The sequence below is a fragment of the Medicago sativa genome, chromosome 8 (genome assembly GCF_051527215.1).
Source record: "Medicago sativa cultivar Bolivia chromosome 8, Bolivia_mono, whole genome shotgun sequence".
NCBI classification, from domain to species: Eukaryota; Viridiplantae; Streptophyta; class Magnoliopsida; order Fabales; family Fabaceae; genus Medicago; species Medicago sativa.
The window spans coordinates 65,048,773-65,067,264 of record NC_140756.1 but is presented as its reverse complement, the minus strand read 5'-3'; the positions used below and the strand labels follow the sequence as shown (position 1 = coordinate 65,067,264).

Here is an 18,492-nt window from a genome sequence, read left to right as displayed (position 1 = left end):
CGGATTTGAGGCAAATTTCTTCAAGTAATTAACAAGTAAGTACCTTTCTTCCTATTTACATGTAATGTAGGCTGTTTAGGTTGTTAGTTTTCATAATTTTAGCAAAATGTTTAGGGTTTAGGTTAGGTTTAGGTTAGGTATGAAAATTGGAAATTATGATAGAATTAGATGTTGTTTAGGCTTGGTTATGCTGGCATTGTTGTTTAGAGTAGGTTTATGTTCAATGTAGTTGAATTTGATGTTGAAATAACACTAATTGTGCTAGTATTTTAAAATGCACTTAAGGTGTTTGATGAAATGCCTAAGTGAAATAATCTTGCTTTTTTTGTGATTTTTTTTCCTACCAAATATGTTAAATTTAATAATGTATATATGTATCTGGTATTATGGTTATGAATTGCGATTAGTATTGGTGTTGGTTATGAGTTGTTTAGGAGTTGGCCATGAATTGAGATTAGCGTAAGTGTTGGTTATTAGTTATTTTTATAAAGAACTTAAAACTACTCTGAGTAATGCATGTATATGTACAATGTTCTGTTACGGATTCAATATATTATTAACTATGTGTATGTGTAAATATGAGATGTTTTAAAATATGTGTATGTGTACTTGTAAATTTTCTTTGAAGTACATGCATTCTCTAAATTGATAGAACTAATATTAATATATGTTTTTTAAAATTTGTTTTGTACAGATATGGCTAGGGATACAGATGAGCAGCAACGGGTTATTAGAGAGGATAGGATGCGAAGAGGTAAAGAGGCGAGTACCGCTAGTGCTCGGAGAGAAAGGAGGGCTGATGACCCGTATGTCCCTAAGCCTCGGAAGCGCAGGGACCCGAGGATTCATGGAGAGGGCTCACAGTCACAGGCACATGTGGATGACTCCTCCCAGGTGGTTGATCCGACACCAGCGCATGATTATGCTGGGTATGCGGATGAGGGTTTTGCTGGATATGATCGGATGGAGGAGGAGAGGATGTTTTATCAGCCGCCGCCGGAGGCCGAGGCACAGGATGAGGAGATGGGAGATGATGAGGGGGTGCCAGAGGATGTAGTGGCAGATTATATGGAGGCACAGAATGTTATTCCCGAGGGTGAGCCTGAGCGTCAGCCTCGGCCACGACGAGGTGGTCGTGCTCGGCGGATACCGCCCTATCCTGCTGGAGAGGCTCCCTTTCCTGGAGGACCTCAGACCTTGGCATTGTTGTCCGACTACGCGAGACATGTGGCGAACCCTCTTTGGGTGAACCACAATAATGTAAGTGTTTAAATTGTTTAAAATTCTTTAAATGTTTAATTAATTAATATAATGTAACGTAAGTGATTTAATTAATTAATATAACGTAGCGTAAGTTGTTTAATTAATTAATATAACGTAGCGTAAGTGATTTAATTAATTAAAATTAGGTAGCGTAAGTTGTTTAATTAATTAATATAACGTAGCGTAAGTGATTTAATTAATTAATATAACGTAGCGTAAGTTGTTTAATTAATTAATATAACGTAGCGTAAGTGATTTAATTAATTAAAATTAGGTAGCGTAAGTTGTTTAATTAATTAATATAACTTAGCGTAAGTGATTTAATTAATTAATATAACGTAGCGTAAGTGTTTGATTTATTAAATATAATATAGCGTAAGTTTTTGAATCATTTAAAATAGTGACAATGTCTTATTTAACTTGAATTTCAGATGTGGCATGATCAAGCGGGTTATAAGTGCGTAAACGCAGGGAAGAGGTTGATCGAGCTTGATAAGCCGGAGGAGGCTTTGAGATGGTTTTGGGAGCCTGTGGAGGGGTCTGGCCTCCTTGGTTTGATACACGTTGGGTATGCGACTGTGACCCATGCGATGATACGTGCTCTGTGCGAGAGGTGGCACACGGAGACGAGTAGTTTTCATCTACCTGTGGGGGAGATGACGATCACTCTGGACGATGTGCATAATCTTCTGCACATTCCTATTTACGGCCGCATGTTGGAGCACGATGAGTCGATGGATCAGGACCGATTGATTGATATAATGACCAGGCTTTTGGGCATGTCAGATGCTGATGCTAGAGATCAGGTTAGGGAGGAATCTCCTGGTCATATCAGTTATCCCGCACTGAAGCGGGTTTATGAGGAGCACCTGACTGAGGCTAGACGGCTTGAGCGTCCACAGTTGAGGGAGGAGATGCAGGAGAGAGCCAGGAGGAGGGCGTGCTGTGTGAGGAGTTTCCTTTTATATCTTGTCAGTTGTGCGCTGTTCACTAACAAAACGAACAGACACATCGACTTGATATATCTGGATTGCATGGCGGACTTGGGGGCGATTGGGAAGTGGTCGTGGGGAGGGATGACCTTAGCCTACCTCTATGATTATCTGGATGATTCTGTTATCTTGAATAATAGAACGATGGCTGGCTCTGCGACTCTTTTGATGGTAATATTTATCTTAATTTCTTTATGAATTTATTTTATAAATTTTATTATCATGTTAGACTATTTTATAATATTTATCTTAATTTCTTTATGAATTTATTTTATAAATTTTATTATCATGTTAGACTATTTAATAATGTTTTAGATTTATTGAATATTTAACTCGAATAATTTATTTTGTTAGACTATTATTTATTTTGTTAGACTATTATTTATAATGTTAGACTATTATTTATTTTGTTGCTGGGATGGATTTTGGAGCATTTGCCAGGTCCTTACCCAAGGAGGCGTAACCCGGATTGGGACCCGCGGACACCATGTGCTGGGAGATGGCTCACTACCAAAGGCCATACGAGTGTGCACCATTACCGATCACGCATGGATCGCATGGAGGTGGATGACGTCAGGTTTTCTACCTATGGTGATCGCAGAGACGTCCACCCATTTCAGATGCTGTGCACTTACTCTGGATGGCTCATGTGCGGGAAGGAGAGGGTGTACCGCCATTTGCCTGAGCGGGTGAAGAGGCAGTTCTCCTTTGTGCAGGACATTCCCAGACATCCTTCAGCTGTCCCTCAGGTGCCTACACAGATGCTGACTACCGTGTTGATGGACGCTGCTGCATGGTTAGTAGGTGGTTGGGTAGATGGGTGTCAGACACCATGGCATCATGTTCCTGGCTACATGGCTTGGTATGCCACAGTCTCTCACCCTCGCATTCTCCCACCTGATGAGGGATCTCCTCCCAGGCCGGCGAATGTGGAGCAGCTGATTGAGGAGGAGCATGCCAGGGAGATGCCTGACACACTGACCATCGTCCGGGATGTGGCTCACATAGCCCGAGATATTGCGGCCAGGCATGGCGAGATGACCAAAGAGGAGGTTGTCCAGGAGGTCCTGCGGATAGTTAGTGCTACTGAGCCCGTCCTTACTTATCAGATTTCCAGGCGGCGCAGGGGGCAGCAGAGGCAGGGTAGGCAGGGCTGATTAGTATTAGGATTTTTTTTTTGTATTTTTTTGACTATGATGATCATGATGTGTTATTATGACATGTTCGATACATTTTCCTATTTATATGACATATACGTACGTTCGTTCGTTTTATATTATTTCTTGCGTTTTAATTTTATCATGTTCCTGTTAAATATTGGATGAATATGTTTAGGTATTATTAGATGAAAATTTTAGAAGAATTTTCAATTGGTTATTTGATAAAAATTTTAGATGAAAATGAAAGTTAAAATTGGTTAGGAAGATGGGAATGAGCTTCTGGAAAATGGGCAAGCACGTAGCGGCAGTTAACAACCGCTACATTCAGCTTCGGCGGTAGTTAACAACCGCTGGATACCAGCGGCAGTTAACAACCGACGTATTTACCAGCGGCAATTAACAACCGCTGGAGATATTAAGGTCATTTTCATGTGTCAATTGGAAGTATTCCTTGTCAGAAAAACAACCTTCTATCGTGAATGTTGAAGTTGCATCGAAGTCTCACATATTAATGTATAGTACATGTGTTTGGCCGACTCATTTAATATGTTTAACTACACATGAACCACGGTTTAAATAAAATAAAACCATGATTAAGACTGTCAGAAGATCCAACCATACATGAACCTTAGATTTCTCTGTCATTATTATTATAACAACAAGAATTGTTTGACCATCAAAATACTTTATCCACTCAAAGTTCAGCAATTGACACCAACTTCATGGCAACTTCTCCATATGTTTTTCTCGTTTTTCACACAACATAAGTGGGTGAAGAATAACAAAAGCCACCAAAGAACATAGCACAACAAGTTCACATCATATGTATTGGATTGGAGGGATAGATTATAACCAAAACATAGATTGGTCCAACCTGAACAGCACCCATATCATATTCAACATATGCTTGTAAATCCAACCCCTAAGATATTATATTTGATACCAAGGGTCCCTCATTATTAGCTTTTTGATAATAATAATAAGCAAAAGTTAAAGAAATAATAACATCCCCACCATTCATTTTCATACATATTTTCAACACAAAACAACTTTTACATTTCCTTTTTTAAGATCTACCCTTTTCTTACTGTCCAAAAATAGAGTCCAATCATTCAACTTCATTTCTGATTTTGCCTCCTTCTTCCAGTTAAAGTTTGAAATGAACATGAAGTTTTCTGCTAAATATTGGTCTCAGCTAATCAAACTTTAGGTATATTAATCTTTTTGAGTAAAGTTATGTTCTTCTTCACATGCTGTTAATTGTTATAATAATGAGAGACACTTTATTGCTTTATTCTTTTCCTGGTTGGTTTTGAGTATGATATGTGTTTTGCATCTGTGTGTTCTGTTCATGTTATTATCTTCCAAATATAGAGAAAAATAAGGTTACTGTAAAAATAGGGCGTGAAAAAAATTAGAGTTTGTGTGTAATATATTATATATGCATACTTTATGAGATGAGTGGTTAACTTCATACTTTGTTCATTTTTATCTTGTTTTTTTAAGGTGTTTTTATACTCTTATTTGTTTAGCAGGGTGATTGTTAAGAAATTGCAACCATGATAAGAGTTTGGTTTGTGGTGTTGATGGTTCTCTACAATTTGATGTTCTCTTCAACTGTGGCTGGCTTGGATAATTCCACAGTACCTCCATTTGTAAATATTGGAGTACTCTACTCTTTCAATACTAGTGTTGGTAGAATGGTGAAAATTGCGGTAGAAGCTGCGGTTGCAGATATAAATTCTGATCCTACTATTCTTGGTAATACTAAGTTGAACCTCTCACTGCAAGAAGATTCAAAATACAGAGGCTTTTTGAGCATTGCTGAGGGTAATTCCATCATAATACTCCTAGCTTTTCTCTGTTTAAATGTTAAATCTCTTTCTGTTAGACAAATGACTTTATAAGCTGTTTTTGTAAGCTATTTTTGAGAGCTTATGGAAATAAACTGAAAAATAGCTTATGGACATGTCATAGGTTGTTTCCGTAAGCTCTCTCAAACAGACTCACAAGTACATATGTCAGTAGATAAGATCAAATAAGTCAATGCAAATTCAAAACAGTCCTCAAGTCTGATGTGTTATGATTATTGTATTAAATGCATTGTAATTGTAAACAGCTTTGCAGCTCATGGCGACACAGACTGTGGCGATTATCGGTCCTCAGACGTCTACAACAGCTCATGTCATATCTCATATAGCAAATGAGCTCCAGGTTCCTTTGCTATCATTTACAGCCACTGATCCTACTCTTTCTTCGCTTCAATTCCCGTTCTTTGTGAGAACTTCTTTCAATGACATTTTTCAAATGACTGCAATAGCAGACATTGTTAGCCACTATGGTTGGAGAGAGGTTATCGCAGTCTATGGTGATGACGACCATGGGAGGAATGGAATTAGTGCGTTGGGGGATAAGCTTGCTGAGAGGCGTTGCAAGATCTCGTTTAAAGCAGCAATGACTCCTGATGCAACGAGTGAGGAGATTACTGACAGGCTAGTTCAGGTTGCCCTGGCAGAATCTCGGATTATTGTTCTACACACAAGTACTGCTTGGGGTCCAAAGGTGTTGAGTGTGGCGAAGTCTCTTGGAATGTTGCAAAATGGTTATGTCTGGATAGCTACTACTTTTCTCACATCTTATATTGACATAGATAGTCCTCTCTCTTCAGATGAAATGGATAACATTCAAGGAGTTCTAACACTAAGAATGTACATACCAGATTCTAAGCTCAAAAGATCGTTCATTTCTCGGTGGACCAATTTGACTAGTGGAAAGACTGCAAATGGTCCTCTTGGTTTAAGTACTTATGGTATCTTTGCATATGATACTGTTCATGTACTTGCCCGTGCCCTTGATACATTTCTGAAACAAGGAAACCAAATTACATTTTCGAACGATCCAAAGTTAAATAAACCACGTGGGGACAGCTTGCATCTTGACGCTGTGAAAATTTTCAATGAAGGAGATCTGTTACGTAAAAGTATATATGAGGTTAACATGACTGGCGTAACAGGTCCATTCAGGTATACACCTGATGGAAACCTTGCAAATCCAGCATATGAGATCATCAATGTGATCGGAACAGGGACTCGCAGGGTTGGTTATTGGTCTAATTACTCTGGATTATCAGTTATTCCTCCAGAAACACTTTATTCAAAACCGCCTAATCGTTCCATTGATAATCAAAAGCTACTCACGGTCTTTTGGCCAGGAGAAACAACCCAGAGACCACGCGGTTGGGTTTTTCCAAACAATGGAAAGCTGTTAAAAATCGGAGTACCTAGAAGGTCTAGTTACCGTGAATTTGTTTCTCAGGTACAATCCACTGACACGTTCAAGGGATTCTGCATTGATGTATTTCTTTCTGCAGTAAACTTGTTGCCTTATGCTGTCCCCTATAAGTTTGTTCCATATGGTGATGGTCAAAACAACCCTAGTAATACTGAGCTTGTGCGTCTGATCACTGCTGGTGTGAGTATCGTTCCAATAATTTTCACGTGAGTTTGGATGTTTTATGTTACTTTTCTGAGACTACATTTTGTCTTTACCATACAGGTCTTTGATGCTGCAGTAGGTGACATCACAATTACTACAGAGAGAACAAAGATGGTGGATTTTACTCAGCCCTATATTGAGTCTGGCCTAGTGGTAGTAGCATCGGTTAAGAAGACGGATTCAAATGCTTGGGCATTTTTGACACCATTTACACCAATGATGTGGACTGTAACAGCTATATTTTTCCTTCTAGTGGGAGCTGTTGTTTGGATTCTAGAGCATAGACTGAATGATGATTTTAGAGGACCTCCTAAACAACAAGTAGCAACAATTTTGTGGTAATCAAATCTGGTCTTTCTCTATCTTATCATATTGAACCTTTTTGGAATTGGAACCCAAGCTATGTTACTGATGCATGCAATAACTATGTATCAATGTTACAGTTTTTCAACTGAAATTACTTACAACTACATGCGCGTAACTTATTTGTGTTTTACTTTGCAGGTTTAGCTTTTCAACTATGTTCTTCGCTCACAGTAAGTGCCGTTTCTGTCTTCTGTGACACTTATAGTCCATATATCAGTGGTAGCAACTTCGAGTAAATATATTCTCTTTTTTCCATACAATGTAGGGGAAAATACTAAGAGCACTCTTGGTCGTTTTGTCCTGCTTATATGGCTATTTGTAGTTCTAATAATTAACTCGAGTTACACAGCAAGCCTGACTTCAATCCTCACAGTGCAACAACTTTCTTCACCTATTAAAGGCATTGAAAGTTTAGTAAATAGCAAAGATCCTGTTGGTTACTTGCAGGGTTCCTTTTCCCGGTCTTATTTGATTGACGAAATCGGTATTCATGAATCGAGATTAGTTCCTATGAAAACACCTGAAGAAACTATGAAGGCACTGGAGAAAGGCCCCCAAAAGGGTGGCATTGCTGCATATGTTGACGAGCGTGCTTACATAGAGCTCTTCCTTTCAAGCCGATGTGATTTTAGTATTGTAGGTCAAGAGTTTACCAGAAATGGCTGGGGATTTGTAAGTATCTCATACACAAACTCCTAATTGTCTTTTGAGTGCTTGGTCTTTACAATTTATGTTGGGATCAGGGTATGCTTTTCCCTTTTACCTTCCTGTTTTCCTAAAGAAAATGCACATGCACTTTTCTCTTGAATATTTTCATTGATGCTGCAATTCAATTTTTTCAGGCCTTTCCACCAGACTCACCATTAGCAGTTGACCTGTCAACTGCTATTTTGGAGTTGGCAGAAAGTGGAGATTTACAAAGGATCCATGACAAATGGCTCTTGAGCAGTGCTTGTAGATCACAAGGTGCAAAGCTTGAAGTAGACAGACTCAATCTCAAGAGCTTTTGGGGTCTTTACCTGGTTTGTGGTTTGGCATGTTTCCTTGCACTCCTAATATATTTTATTCAAACCGTGAGGCAGTACAAGAAGCACAGTCCAGACGAACTAGAGTCTTCTGGCCAAGGTTCAGGATCTTCGCGTCTGCGGACGTTTCTATCATTTGTAGATGAAAAAGAAGCGATAGCTAAGAGCCGCTCGAAGAGAAGGCAAACGGAAATGATATCATATAGAAGCACAAGTGAGGTTGGATCAAACGTCACCACCAATAAAGATTTTTCACGGTCATCAACATCGTTAAACAGAATTGATTCTCCTAATATAGTCTGACCGACTGTTGCCCAGAATTGATTCTTCTAATATTAGTCTGACCAACTGTTGCCCATTTCTATGTACCTTAATGAATTTGGATCCACTGCACTCGCAGCTGCTGGGTTCCTACTACATTTGTTTTACTTTTTCAGTAAATATATATGTAAGATATATCAACTTGTGTCTGACTGTAGTGTAATGTACGGGTGTAGAACAAGATCCCTTTCTAATTTTTATTCTTACTTGTAGTTACTGTAGTATGTATAATTTAGAACGAAGTCATCCAATCCAATTACTATTAAAAATGCAATATACTAATTGGTAGTTCCATCTTTTAGATTGTAGCATAACAGCTGATATTTACTCAACACAGTAGATCGTTAGGTATCTGACATAATTGATATCACAATGGAAGTGTTTTTACTATATATAATTATAAATCGAGGAAATTTTATTTACTTGACTGTTATTTTTTAGTTCTGAGACGGTAAAAAGCAAATTAATAAATGATTGTGCAAGTGTCTTAACTTGGTCATGAATGATAAATTGACCTATTCAGTAAAAATATTAAAACCTTCAATGCTAGAATCAAGAGTTGGCGGTAGCATGTTATCCACACATTTGGAGCAAATTGGTGGAAAAAGTGAAAGTTAAAAAGGCGCGACTTAGATTGATCAGTGACAATATCAACACATTTACACATAAACCATTGTTTTTAATAAAATATATACATAATCTGCTTCATGCTGCCACCAGCTTTCCCCATATGATCTATTTTCATATGGGGAAAACACCTTTGAAAACACTCTTCCTTTTGCATAATCATCATTTTAAAAATACCTTTGAAAACACTCTTCCTCCTTGCAATGCTTGCATATAACATTATACACTTCAATCAAGAGTCTTGGGAATCGGTTTGCAAAGTAGCCATCGTATCCTTCAGGAACAGGTCCAACTAGTTCCTGAAAAGCCAGTAAGAAATTAGAAGCCATATATGTTGATGGATAGCTTTCACGTCCTTGAGTAAAGATGTCCAACTTATGCATGAGTTATCAGTATTAACTTTCAATGAAAAACACATCTGTAACAAGAATAATTATGGTTTTCGCCTTTTAGGTACACATACTTTTTTGGCTCCTCACATGTTAGTTCTCGAGGTATTTCCATACCTCTGATTATTCTTTGAAAGCATTTGAATGAAAGATAAGCCGAAAACAACTTATGGAGATATCATAAACTATGTTCGTTAACTTTTCCAAACACCTGTGCAATTATCTGTAGTAAGATAATCCCAAATACACTCTCTTCCAAACACCCACATTAATGCTAATAAAGAGGATTTGTTGTGTTCAGTTGAAGGAATATGAGAATGAATTGAAAGGGGGAATCAGATAATTGGTTGTATAGACAATCATGGTGGGTAAGTTAATAAGCCACTGACACATCAATCGTTTCAAGAGGAAGAATCAGTAACGTAGAGGTAAAAAGTAAAAACATTAAAGGTGGCATGGCATGAATGTCTATGAGTAGAAATGGAGTGAGGGCTGTTGAAATGAGTTCAAAGGATTCCTAACAAGCCAATGAAAGAATTGGAAAGGCAAACAATGAGGAGCTAAAAATGTTTAGATTTTGCTGACAAAACTTGAAATATGATGAGAAAGAGTTGGCACGACTAATCCACAGCCTGGACTTCAACCTTTACACATATTTAATAGGTTTTAGTCTTGAACTCTCACGATTTAGTCTATTGAGGCTCACACTGGCCTTGCTTTTATTGCCACCATGTTTAAGTTTGGAATACCGCTTTGAGCATTTTTGTCGCAACCGTCCATCTTATGGGACATAAGGAATTTGATTTTACCATGAAAGTGTATCACCGGTTAAGATTAAAATAATGGGAATTGATTCTATAAAAATTGATCTTGAGCAAAATTATAGTCTGACTGGGTATCATAATGCAACATGTACATGAGGCACCTCTGATATCATGAGACTCGGTTATTGCTAATTTGTCAGGAGTGAATGAAAGTTGTTAAAATATCATTTGCTCTGCTCAATGTTTCAGGACAACGGACACCTACACCACTCAGGTATAAATGTTCCAACCTTGTTAGCAAATCTCATCTGCTAGGCAAGTTGAAGTTGAATCCACCCCATGGGTTTTGAAGTCGGTTAGCGTTATTTAACCCCGTATACATAGGTTGGGGGCTGAGTTATTTTTTTAAGGGCCAATCCAGCCCACACACCACATAAATGTAAAACCTATAACTGAATTTCATAATTAGTTGTTTATATTTTAGTTTTCAAGATGTCGTTATTGACTTCATTAAACTCTATATACAGGTAGAAGAAACTAACATGATTTTAAATTATGGTAGTCTGCATTATGATTATGATATATAAACACATGCATATATATTTATCATCTATCATGGGAATGAAACAAATAAATCTATTAAATGCTACTAGTCCAAGAAAGTACCTGGATTTCCAGTGGCAATTCCCCATAATGATTTAGCTTGTTTCTCATAACCCGCAACAAGTGTCGAACACTGTTAAAGTTATAACGCCGGTAATGACCAATGTTAGCAATGAAAGCTGGTTCCATCTTTTCATCCCATTTACCACCTAAGGCCGTTGTGGCAATGCTTTCTAAGTCCCTCAAAAGATCAGAACCAAGAAGATCTCTATCTTCCAGTTCTACCCTGTCACTGGTGTCACGTAAAAATGAAAGTCTCGTCTCGGAATTCCAGAAAAAAGGATGCTGCAACACTTCAATCGCTTTCGGCCTGGAAATAAAGGAAATAATTTCTTAAATGAAATTGCTAGTTTGCAATCAGAATCATAAATAAAAAGGTTAGAGATATAACACAATTCACGGACTTCTACCCAAAAGCTAAGGTTTTTAGGAGAGTTGATCTTTGGCAACAATACAGATTCAGTCACTTGTATTATTGGAGCTATCATACAGTCTCTAATCTTAATTTAAGCAATCAAATGTTTCTATTTGTCAAGTTTTTTCAATCATGTGAAAGTGATAGCATTTGTGACTCTTTATAACAGAAGCAGTAGAAACGATTGAGTGTAGGAATTTGAATATGATAATAATGTAATATGATTGATTTACTTTATACCAATACTAATTTGATACAAAAGACTAAACACAAACTCCTATTTATAGAAATAAAGAGCTCCTACTCCTAAATAAATAGGGAAAACAGGAAACAAATCATGATAATAACTATGTAATGCAACAACAACCAAGCCTTATCCCACTAAGTGGGGTCGGCTAATAACTGCGTAATATGAAAACTAATTTTAGGGTATAATCTAAGATACTGCATGATTATAAACTGATCCTGGGAGATGAACTAGGATACGCAGACAATAGACATAATATCAAAGATATTGTAACATATTTTTTTATATTCTAACATTACCCTTCAATCTAAAGCGTAACAAACTTTAAACTTTTTACAAATATACCTTTCAAAAGAGAAAATATAACAACCAAGGTAACCAGACCCATAAAGATAATAAGTTTTATGCCAAAAAACACGAAACAATCAACCAACTTAAGAAACTGTTGAAAATTTCGATAAAAATCAGTCAAGTCAAACTGAAATGATATTGGGTAAGATGTTGTCCTTAGTCTAAAACAACCAATATAAGTGTGGAACATGTATTGATATTTTCTGTGACTGGTGTCCGCAGCTCAGTGTTGGCCATGGTCAGACTACACAGTGATTTGGCTTAAGACGAGACTCACACAGCAAAAACCAACAAAGAAGCAAAATACCATACCAGAAAGAAATACAGTAGCAAGCTAGAGACTGAAATTATAATGAAATAGCATAATTTCAATTTAACCTATTCGAATAAATCCTAGTCTTGGCTTAAAATAGGACCTCCTGAAATCAGCAGACGAATAAATAAAAAAAAAAAAAACTAAAATAGATTAATGTTATCAAAATAGGGCAACACTCTTACATCTTAAATTATTATCCATAATATTAATAGGTATGTTCGTATGAACCCTGAGCAAGTCATAGCAGATGCAACACTGTAAAGGTATCAGAAGATATATTTCCATCCTCCAAAAACACAATGAATGACAATGATTTACCTTAGATTAGGGTCAGGGTTTAATAAACAGCTAATAAGATCCTCAGCTTCCGGAATGAACTGCACTAAGAAAAGATTTTTTCGATTCTTCACTATATTGATATCACGTTCAAGATGTTGTCCAAATGGATGTTTTCCCCCAGTCATGCAGAAAAAAAGAATACAACCTAAATTGAATATATCTACAGCTCGTGTTTGGCGTCCTTGAACAAGCTGCTCTGGGGCTTGCCAACCTGAACTGCCCCCACCTACAATTAAGTAATTAAACCTTAGTGCAAGAAGAATAAACTTATTAAAGTACAATAGGCTAAGGTGTAGGCTTTGGCTAAAGCAGACTGCCCTATTTAAACAATATAAAGAGAAAAGGTAAATGAATAACATTAGATTGGATCGATATCAAAACAAAATTAGGAAACATTCCCTAAGAGATAATAGATATGGAATTTTTTTTTAAAAGAAAACAAAAATTAGGAAACAACAGTTATGAGACCGTTTGGTTTGATGTTTTCTATTTTCACTCCTTTTCAGTAGTAATTATAGAGGTGCATCCTTGTTTTCATTTTGATTTCTAAAAACTTGTACAATGCAGTGAAAAGAAGGAATGAGAATTTTGTCAAACCAAACAGCAAAAGTCCACTAATAAAATAAGACTACCAAACTTAATTAAATAAGTAAACATACAAGGAAGGAAAATAAAATTAGAAACCAACTTGTTAGACTATTTCTTTAGCTAGATGGCTAGTTGAGTCCACAAAAATTATAGTAAAAGCAAAGTATTATCTTAGGTGGTTCGGTTCAAGCATGGGTGGCAGGGACCCGTTGAGGCACCGATAAGGAAGGTAGACTAAATAGAAGATGATCCAGCAGTTAAGGTAGTGAGACCAAGAAAAACAAGGCCAAATCATTAAGAGAGATTTCATATCAATAGTCTATCATTAAATAGGATCTATGATAGGACATTATGTCATATTTGATAGATATCGTCAATCCCGCCTAGTTTAAAAAAAAATTTGGCTGTTAATGTTCTAAGATATGTTAAAGATAAACCGAGACAAATAAAGTACTCTGAAGATATTAAGCGATGTCTAACAATCACCATATTGTAATTTACAGATGCTAATCTCATGCTAGACATGATTGGACATTCACATGGTAAATGCTAGGAAATGTAAACTGTTTATAAATTCTTCCTAGTGCTTACCAGTAGCACTATGACCCAAAGAGGACATGTTATCAAGAAGACGTTTGCTAATGCCCATGTCAGAAAGCTTTGCACATAAGGATCTTTCCTTGATCAATAAAACATTTTGGGGCTTCAAATCTCGATGTATTATTCCTAATTCATGCAAATGAACAACCCCGGCAACAATATCCCTAAGTCGCAAAACAAAGATAGAAGTTAGTTTTTAATAAAAACGTAAAATAAACTACACTTACAATGTGGGGATCCAAGTAAGAGTTTTCATTAAATGAAGGTTTATCTCACTTTTCAACTTCAAATAACTTAGATCAACTGCAAGAATCCATATGGAATCTAAATAGGTTTTTCCTTAGTCATCCTCTTTTATTCACTATTATGCTTTCCTCCAACCTTGGACTATCATATTTTATTACCTTAATTTTATTTCATCCATGGTCCCCTCTATACCCTTGGATTCTCCTACCGATACATTGTACAGCGAAATTGTTATCGTAAATTTTGCATCATCTTCTACTTACTCAATTTACCTCAACCTTATATGTTAGATCCAATATCCTCATTTACAAAACACAACCTTTTCTTTTACGGTCATCTTTCCTTAGTTGCAGCAACTCTCCAGCACATCAACACCAACAAGGTGCATTTGTTAAGCCTAAAACGAAGCTACACTATAAACCATTACTTCTAATTTCAAACTATATTTATTAACTATTCCCTAAAACTTCACTGTTAAAAATTTCAAATTTAAATTAAAGCATCAAGTGCATATGAATTCTAAGCAGACACCACCTCAGTTCCCCACAATGGAGCATATCACTCTTCCAAGCATCATGTATCTCACTAGTCAGCAAAATCTAGTAGGATAATTTGGTGAGGTATTGCAACCTAATATAATGCCTTCTTCACCTAGGAATTTTCAGGAATTCAACCTGGTCCAATAGCATTCACTAACCTCATTTTTTACAGTGTTTAATGAGAAAGAAATGAGAAATTATAATCTCGTAATTTGTCTATTAGTATTATCTTTTGGCTGAATACGTCTTTAAATAAATCATCAAATCAAGAAGAAATAATACAAACCTCATCAATTTCAGTAGTAGAGGTGATGGATAGCCATTTTCTTTCCAAAGATATTGTGCAGTATCATTCCCTGTCTCCATTCGGCTCTTTATCAAACATATGAATGCTTGGTCCTTCATAGAACCAGAATTTTCTGATGTATCTGAATAAATTTGAATCAAATCGTCTAAGTTGCAAATACAACGTTCCAGTGCAAGGTAAATAAAATCTTGATCATGCTCCACCCCATGCCATCGGACAATGTTTGGATGATAGTCAGACACAATGAGGTTTTGGATTTCTTTAGAGGCTACACTATGATGAGCTTTGACAAGCCGCTTAACTGCAACTGATCGGCCTTCATATCTTCCATCAAAGATAATGGTACCATTGCTTCCTATAGCAATCTCTTTATTTGAAACAAATAATTTTCCGATTCTTCGTCCATCAACACCTTCATCAACTTGATTAAAGTTCGGCCATATTTCTCTATTATTCTTGAACCACTTCACCGCAATAAAGTAGATGATGACTGAAACGACCAAAACCAGAACAAAAACCCTAAACAATACATCAGGTAATGGAGTTGACCATCCACTCTTCTTGTTCAAATTTGAAGCAATCTCAATGAGAGGCTGAAAGAGTTCATCTGTTGTATCATTATTTTGTTGCAGAAAAGGCATAGGAAGCATCATCATATTATCATCATGACCATCGAAAAATCTATCAATATTAGGCTGCAATGGAATCATCATATCTGAAGTAGGCATTAAGAGTATATCATTTCCATGATAAGCTCCATGTGAACTTTCAGTGATTGAAGGTTCTAGTAGAAAATTCTTTTTCAGGCGAAAGACTTTTTGCATCTCTTGACATGGGCAAGGCATCGTAAAATTGAGGCCGCTGACTGAAGGATTTTCATCCTCTACCTCAAATGTAGTATGTTGGCATAATAATACAGCCTCAAATTCAGCTACTCTCAAATTCCATAATACTATACCTGAGTTGGGGCTAACAGACTTCAGAAAATAATCTGTCCTAAAAATCTTGAGCACCGGCTCTGATGAATTTAGCTTTTCAGGATCAGCAAGAACTTTATTATCTGCATTGGTGATACTTCTAGCGGTCTTCCTGTCATCACTCAAAGGTGCGGAAGCATTATCAGGATCAGGCTTGGCATGGATTCGAATGATCGACCCAGTTTTAACTTCAACTTCAAACAAAGTGATTTCTCTATATCCAAGTATAATTGCTCCATCATGTGAGATGGTAGGTGTACGAGGTACAAATTCTGCAATAGATTCTGAGATTCTCTGCAAACATGATAAACAATCAATAGAATCACAGATCTCCTCAGAAGAAGAAAAAAAACATCAATCACAAATCTCCTCAGGGAAAAAAAAAGAAAAGAATAAACAACACTTAGATAGTTAGATATACATAACACTGGAACAAATTGGCAATGAAAATATTATACATTTTTTCTACTAAGAAAAGGAACCCACTATGTCTTTTATCGATCAGGAGACATTTTAGCATAAGTTATTGTAGGCTACATATATTTGAATAGTGTAGGATAAGAATGAAATTATCTGCTTGTTTTCTCCAGGTATATGTATTAGGACGAAATACAGAAAGGATAAAAGGTTGACTCAAAACCAACGTGCCATATGAACAACATGAGACCTATTACTCTCACTCACCAAACCGTCCAACGGATCTCTTGTCAACTTCAAAGCATGAAGTTCAATCTAATTCATTGATAGGGTTTCAAATTAGCAAGACCACACAATTAGCTGAATTTCCGTCACAAGGCAAGTATTGCTCCTAAATTTAGATATTGCCAAGTCACAAAAGGATTTTTTATTTCTTTTGAGCTTTGACAGAAGTGAGGATTAAAAGCAAACCATCGTAATTCTCATATGCACTTAGTAAATCATGCATTCACCAAAGCCTCCAACTCAAAACTGAAACACAAATCAATTATGAGAATACACTACAAGATTGTAGATATTTTTTATGCTTTTCTTCAAATAAGAATGAACAATCATTCCAATGTGGATATAAGAATTCTTCAAATATGGTGAGAGGGCCGGAAGTTGGGGCGGCAACAAAAGGGGCCCACATTAAAGAGGGCACATTCTAGGAAGAACTAAGAAGGTCTTGGAGTCAGTTAGTTGGTTAGTTTATTTGTTAGTTAGCGGAGGTTGCAAGAGGACAGTGGAAAAATGGGGGGAATTAGGGGCCAGAGAGAGAATTATGATAATTATAGTTTATTTAGAGGCTTACTGGGAAGAACGTGCTTAGTACTCTAGGAAGCTTATCTTTCATCGTTTTAATATCTCTTGGAGCTCATTTTTTAATTCAGCAATAATAGCAATATATCAAACCTGAATTCTGATTTCAAATTTTTTATCCACATTCAATCAAGAACAAGGGTAACTTCCTAATGTAACAGTTAAATTCATGATAGTTGTCCTTAAACCATTGCAAAAATGCCATAAATACACCAATTACAATGTTGTAACAGATATAAATCAAGATAAATACCATTTTACCGTAGTGCTCGTCGTGCATGTACAATGACCAATCATCCCCACATTCCATAAACCCACTAACTGGCACTGCAGATCCATTTTCTTTACCTTTACCGCGACCTTTATTGATAGGAGCTTGATATGAACTGTAGATCGGCGATCCTGAGTAGAATGACCATATCATCCTCATGGGACCATTCTCATGGTTGGCCACCAAATACATGGTCCCATCTAGTGTGGCAATCAGTGATGTTGCTTGCTTACTGTCAATAAAAACATTTTACAAAAATAAAAAAGAAGAGCTTCGCTTATAATTAAGAGATGATCAAAACAGAAATTATAAAAAGAGAAGGAAAAAAAATCCTTTAAAAATCAAACATTGCACGAATATTTACTAGTTCAAGTATTCAACATATTCATAACCTTTCTAAGAAAATCTTGCACATAATGAAATTTACACATCTATTTCCTGCTATTTTTTCCCCACAACATGTGGATAAATAAAAACATTATTGCAAACAAATGTTTCCCGCCATTTTAAGTTGTCACATACATCATAACAATCTTGCATGCATGGCTATATATAGTTCGTGTCGTGTCATATGTGTGATAATTCAACATGTTAATTATAAATAAATAAATAAATAAAAAAGAAAAGAGAGAGAGAGATTAGGGAACTGACGGAGGAGGAGGAGGAGGAGGAAGAGAGAGAATGGAGCGTGCTGTTGGAGAGCGAGAAAGGGCATGGACGCAGCAACAGTGTTGATTGAAAAGTGAGAAGAAGAAAAGGAACAGAAACCGAAGGAAGAGGAAGAGTTTCATCGGTTCAACAGGAATGGAATGAAAAGAAATAAGATAAGGGTTTGATTATTTATTGGAATTGGATTGAGAGAAGGAGAACAGCAATAGAGAACATCCAAAGATTCCAACCTTCTTCTGTTCTATTCGACTTGTACATGAAAACTCACGTTACTTAACAATGTT

At 36.6% G+C, this 18,492-nt stretch overlaps 3 protein-coding genes across 4 annotated transcripts; 2 read left to right on the top strand and 1 right to left on the bottom strand.

The window, feature by feature from the left end:
- Positions 1-696: 696 nt before the first annotated feature.
- LOC146900536 (uncharacterized) lies at positions 697-3,412 on the top strand. The gene is made up of 3 exons (XM_085736956.1): positions 697-1,260; positions 1,695-2,426; positions 2,687-3,412. The coding sequence occupies exons 1-3, from the start codon at positions 697-699 to the stop codon at positions 3,410-3,412; spliced, it is 2,022 nt and encodes a 673-aa protein (XP_085593082.1).
- A 1,104-nt stretch (positions 3,413-4,516) lies between these two features.
- Positions 4,517-8,923, top strand: LOC146900535 (glutamate receptor 3.6-like). 2 transcript variants are annotated; one of them, XM_085738509.1, is made up of 7 exons: positions 4,517-4,625; positions 4,951-5,245; positions 5,535-6,886; positions 6,971-7,248; positions 7,415-7,446; positions 7,542-7,948; positions 8,119-8,923. In XM_085738509.1, exons 2-7 carry the CDS (start codon positions 4,975-4,977, stop codon positions 8,602-8,604), a joined length of 2,826 nt encoding a protein of 941 aa, XP_085594635.1. In that variant the 5' UTR covers positions 4,517-4,625; positions 4,951-4,974; the 3' UTR covers positions 8,605-8,923. The 2 variants fall into 2 exon arrangements, with proteins under 2 accessions (XP_085594635.1, XP_085594634.1); XM_085738508.1 differs by having other exon boundaries at positions 4,948-5,245.
- Positions 8,924-9,230: 307 nt separating this feature from the next.
- LOC146900534 (serine/threonine-protein kinase/endoribonuclease IRE1a-like) lies at positions 9,231-18,492 on the bottom strand. The gene is made up of 7 exons (XM_085738507.1): positions 18,191-18,492; positions 17,522-17,771; positions 14,993-16,284; positions 13,913-14,085; positions 12,713-12,959; positions 11,069-11,375; positions 9,231-9,548 (listed from the first exon to the last, which is right to left on the bottom strand). The coding sequence occupies exons 1-7, from the start codon at positions 18,328-18,330 to the stop codon at positions 9,417-9,419; spliced, it is 2,541 nt and encodes an 846-aa protein (XP_085594633.1). The 5' UTR covers positions 18,331-18,492; the 3' UTR covers positions 9,231-9,416.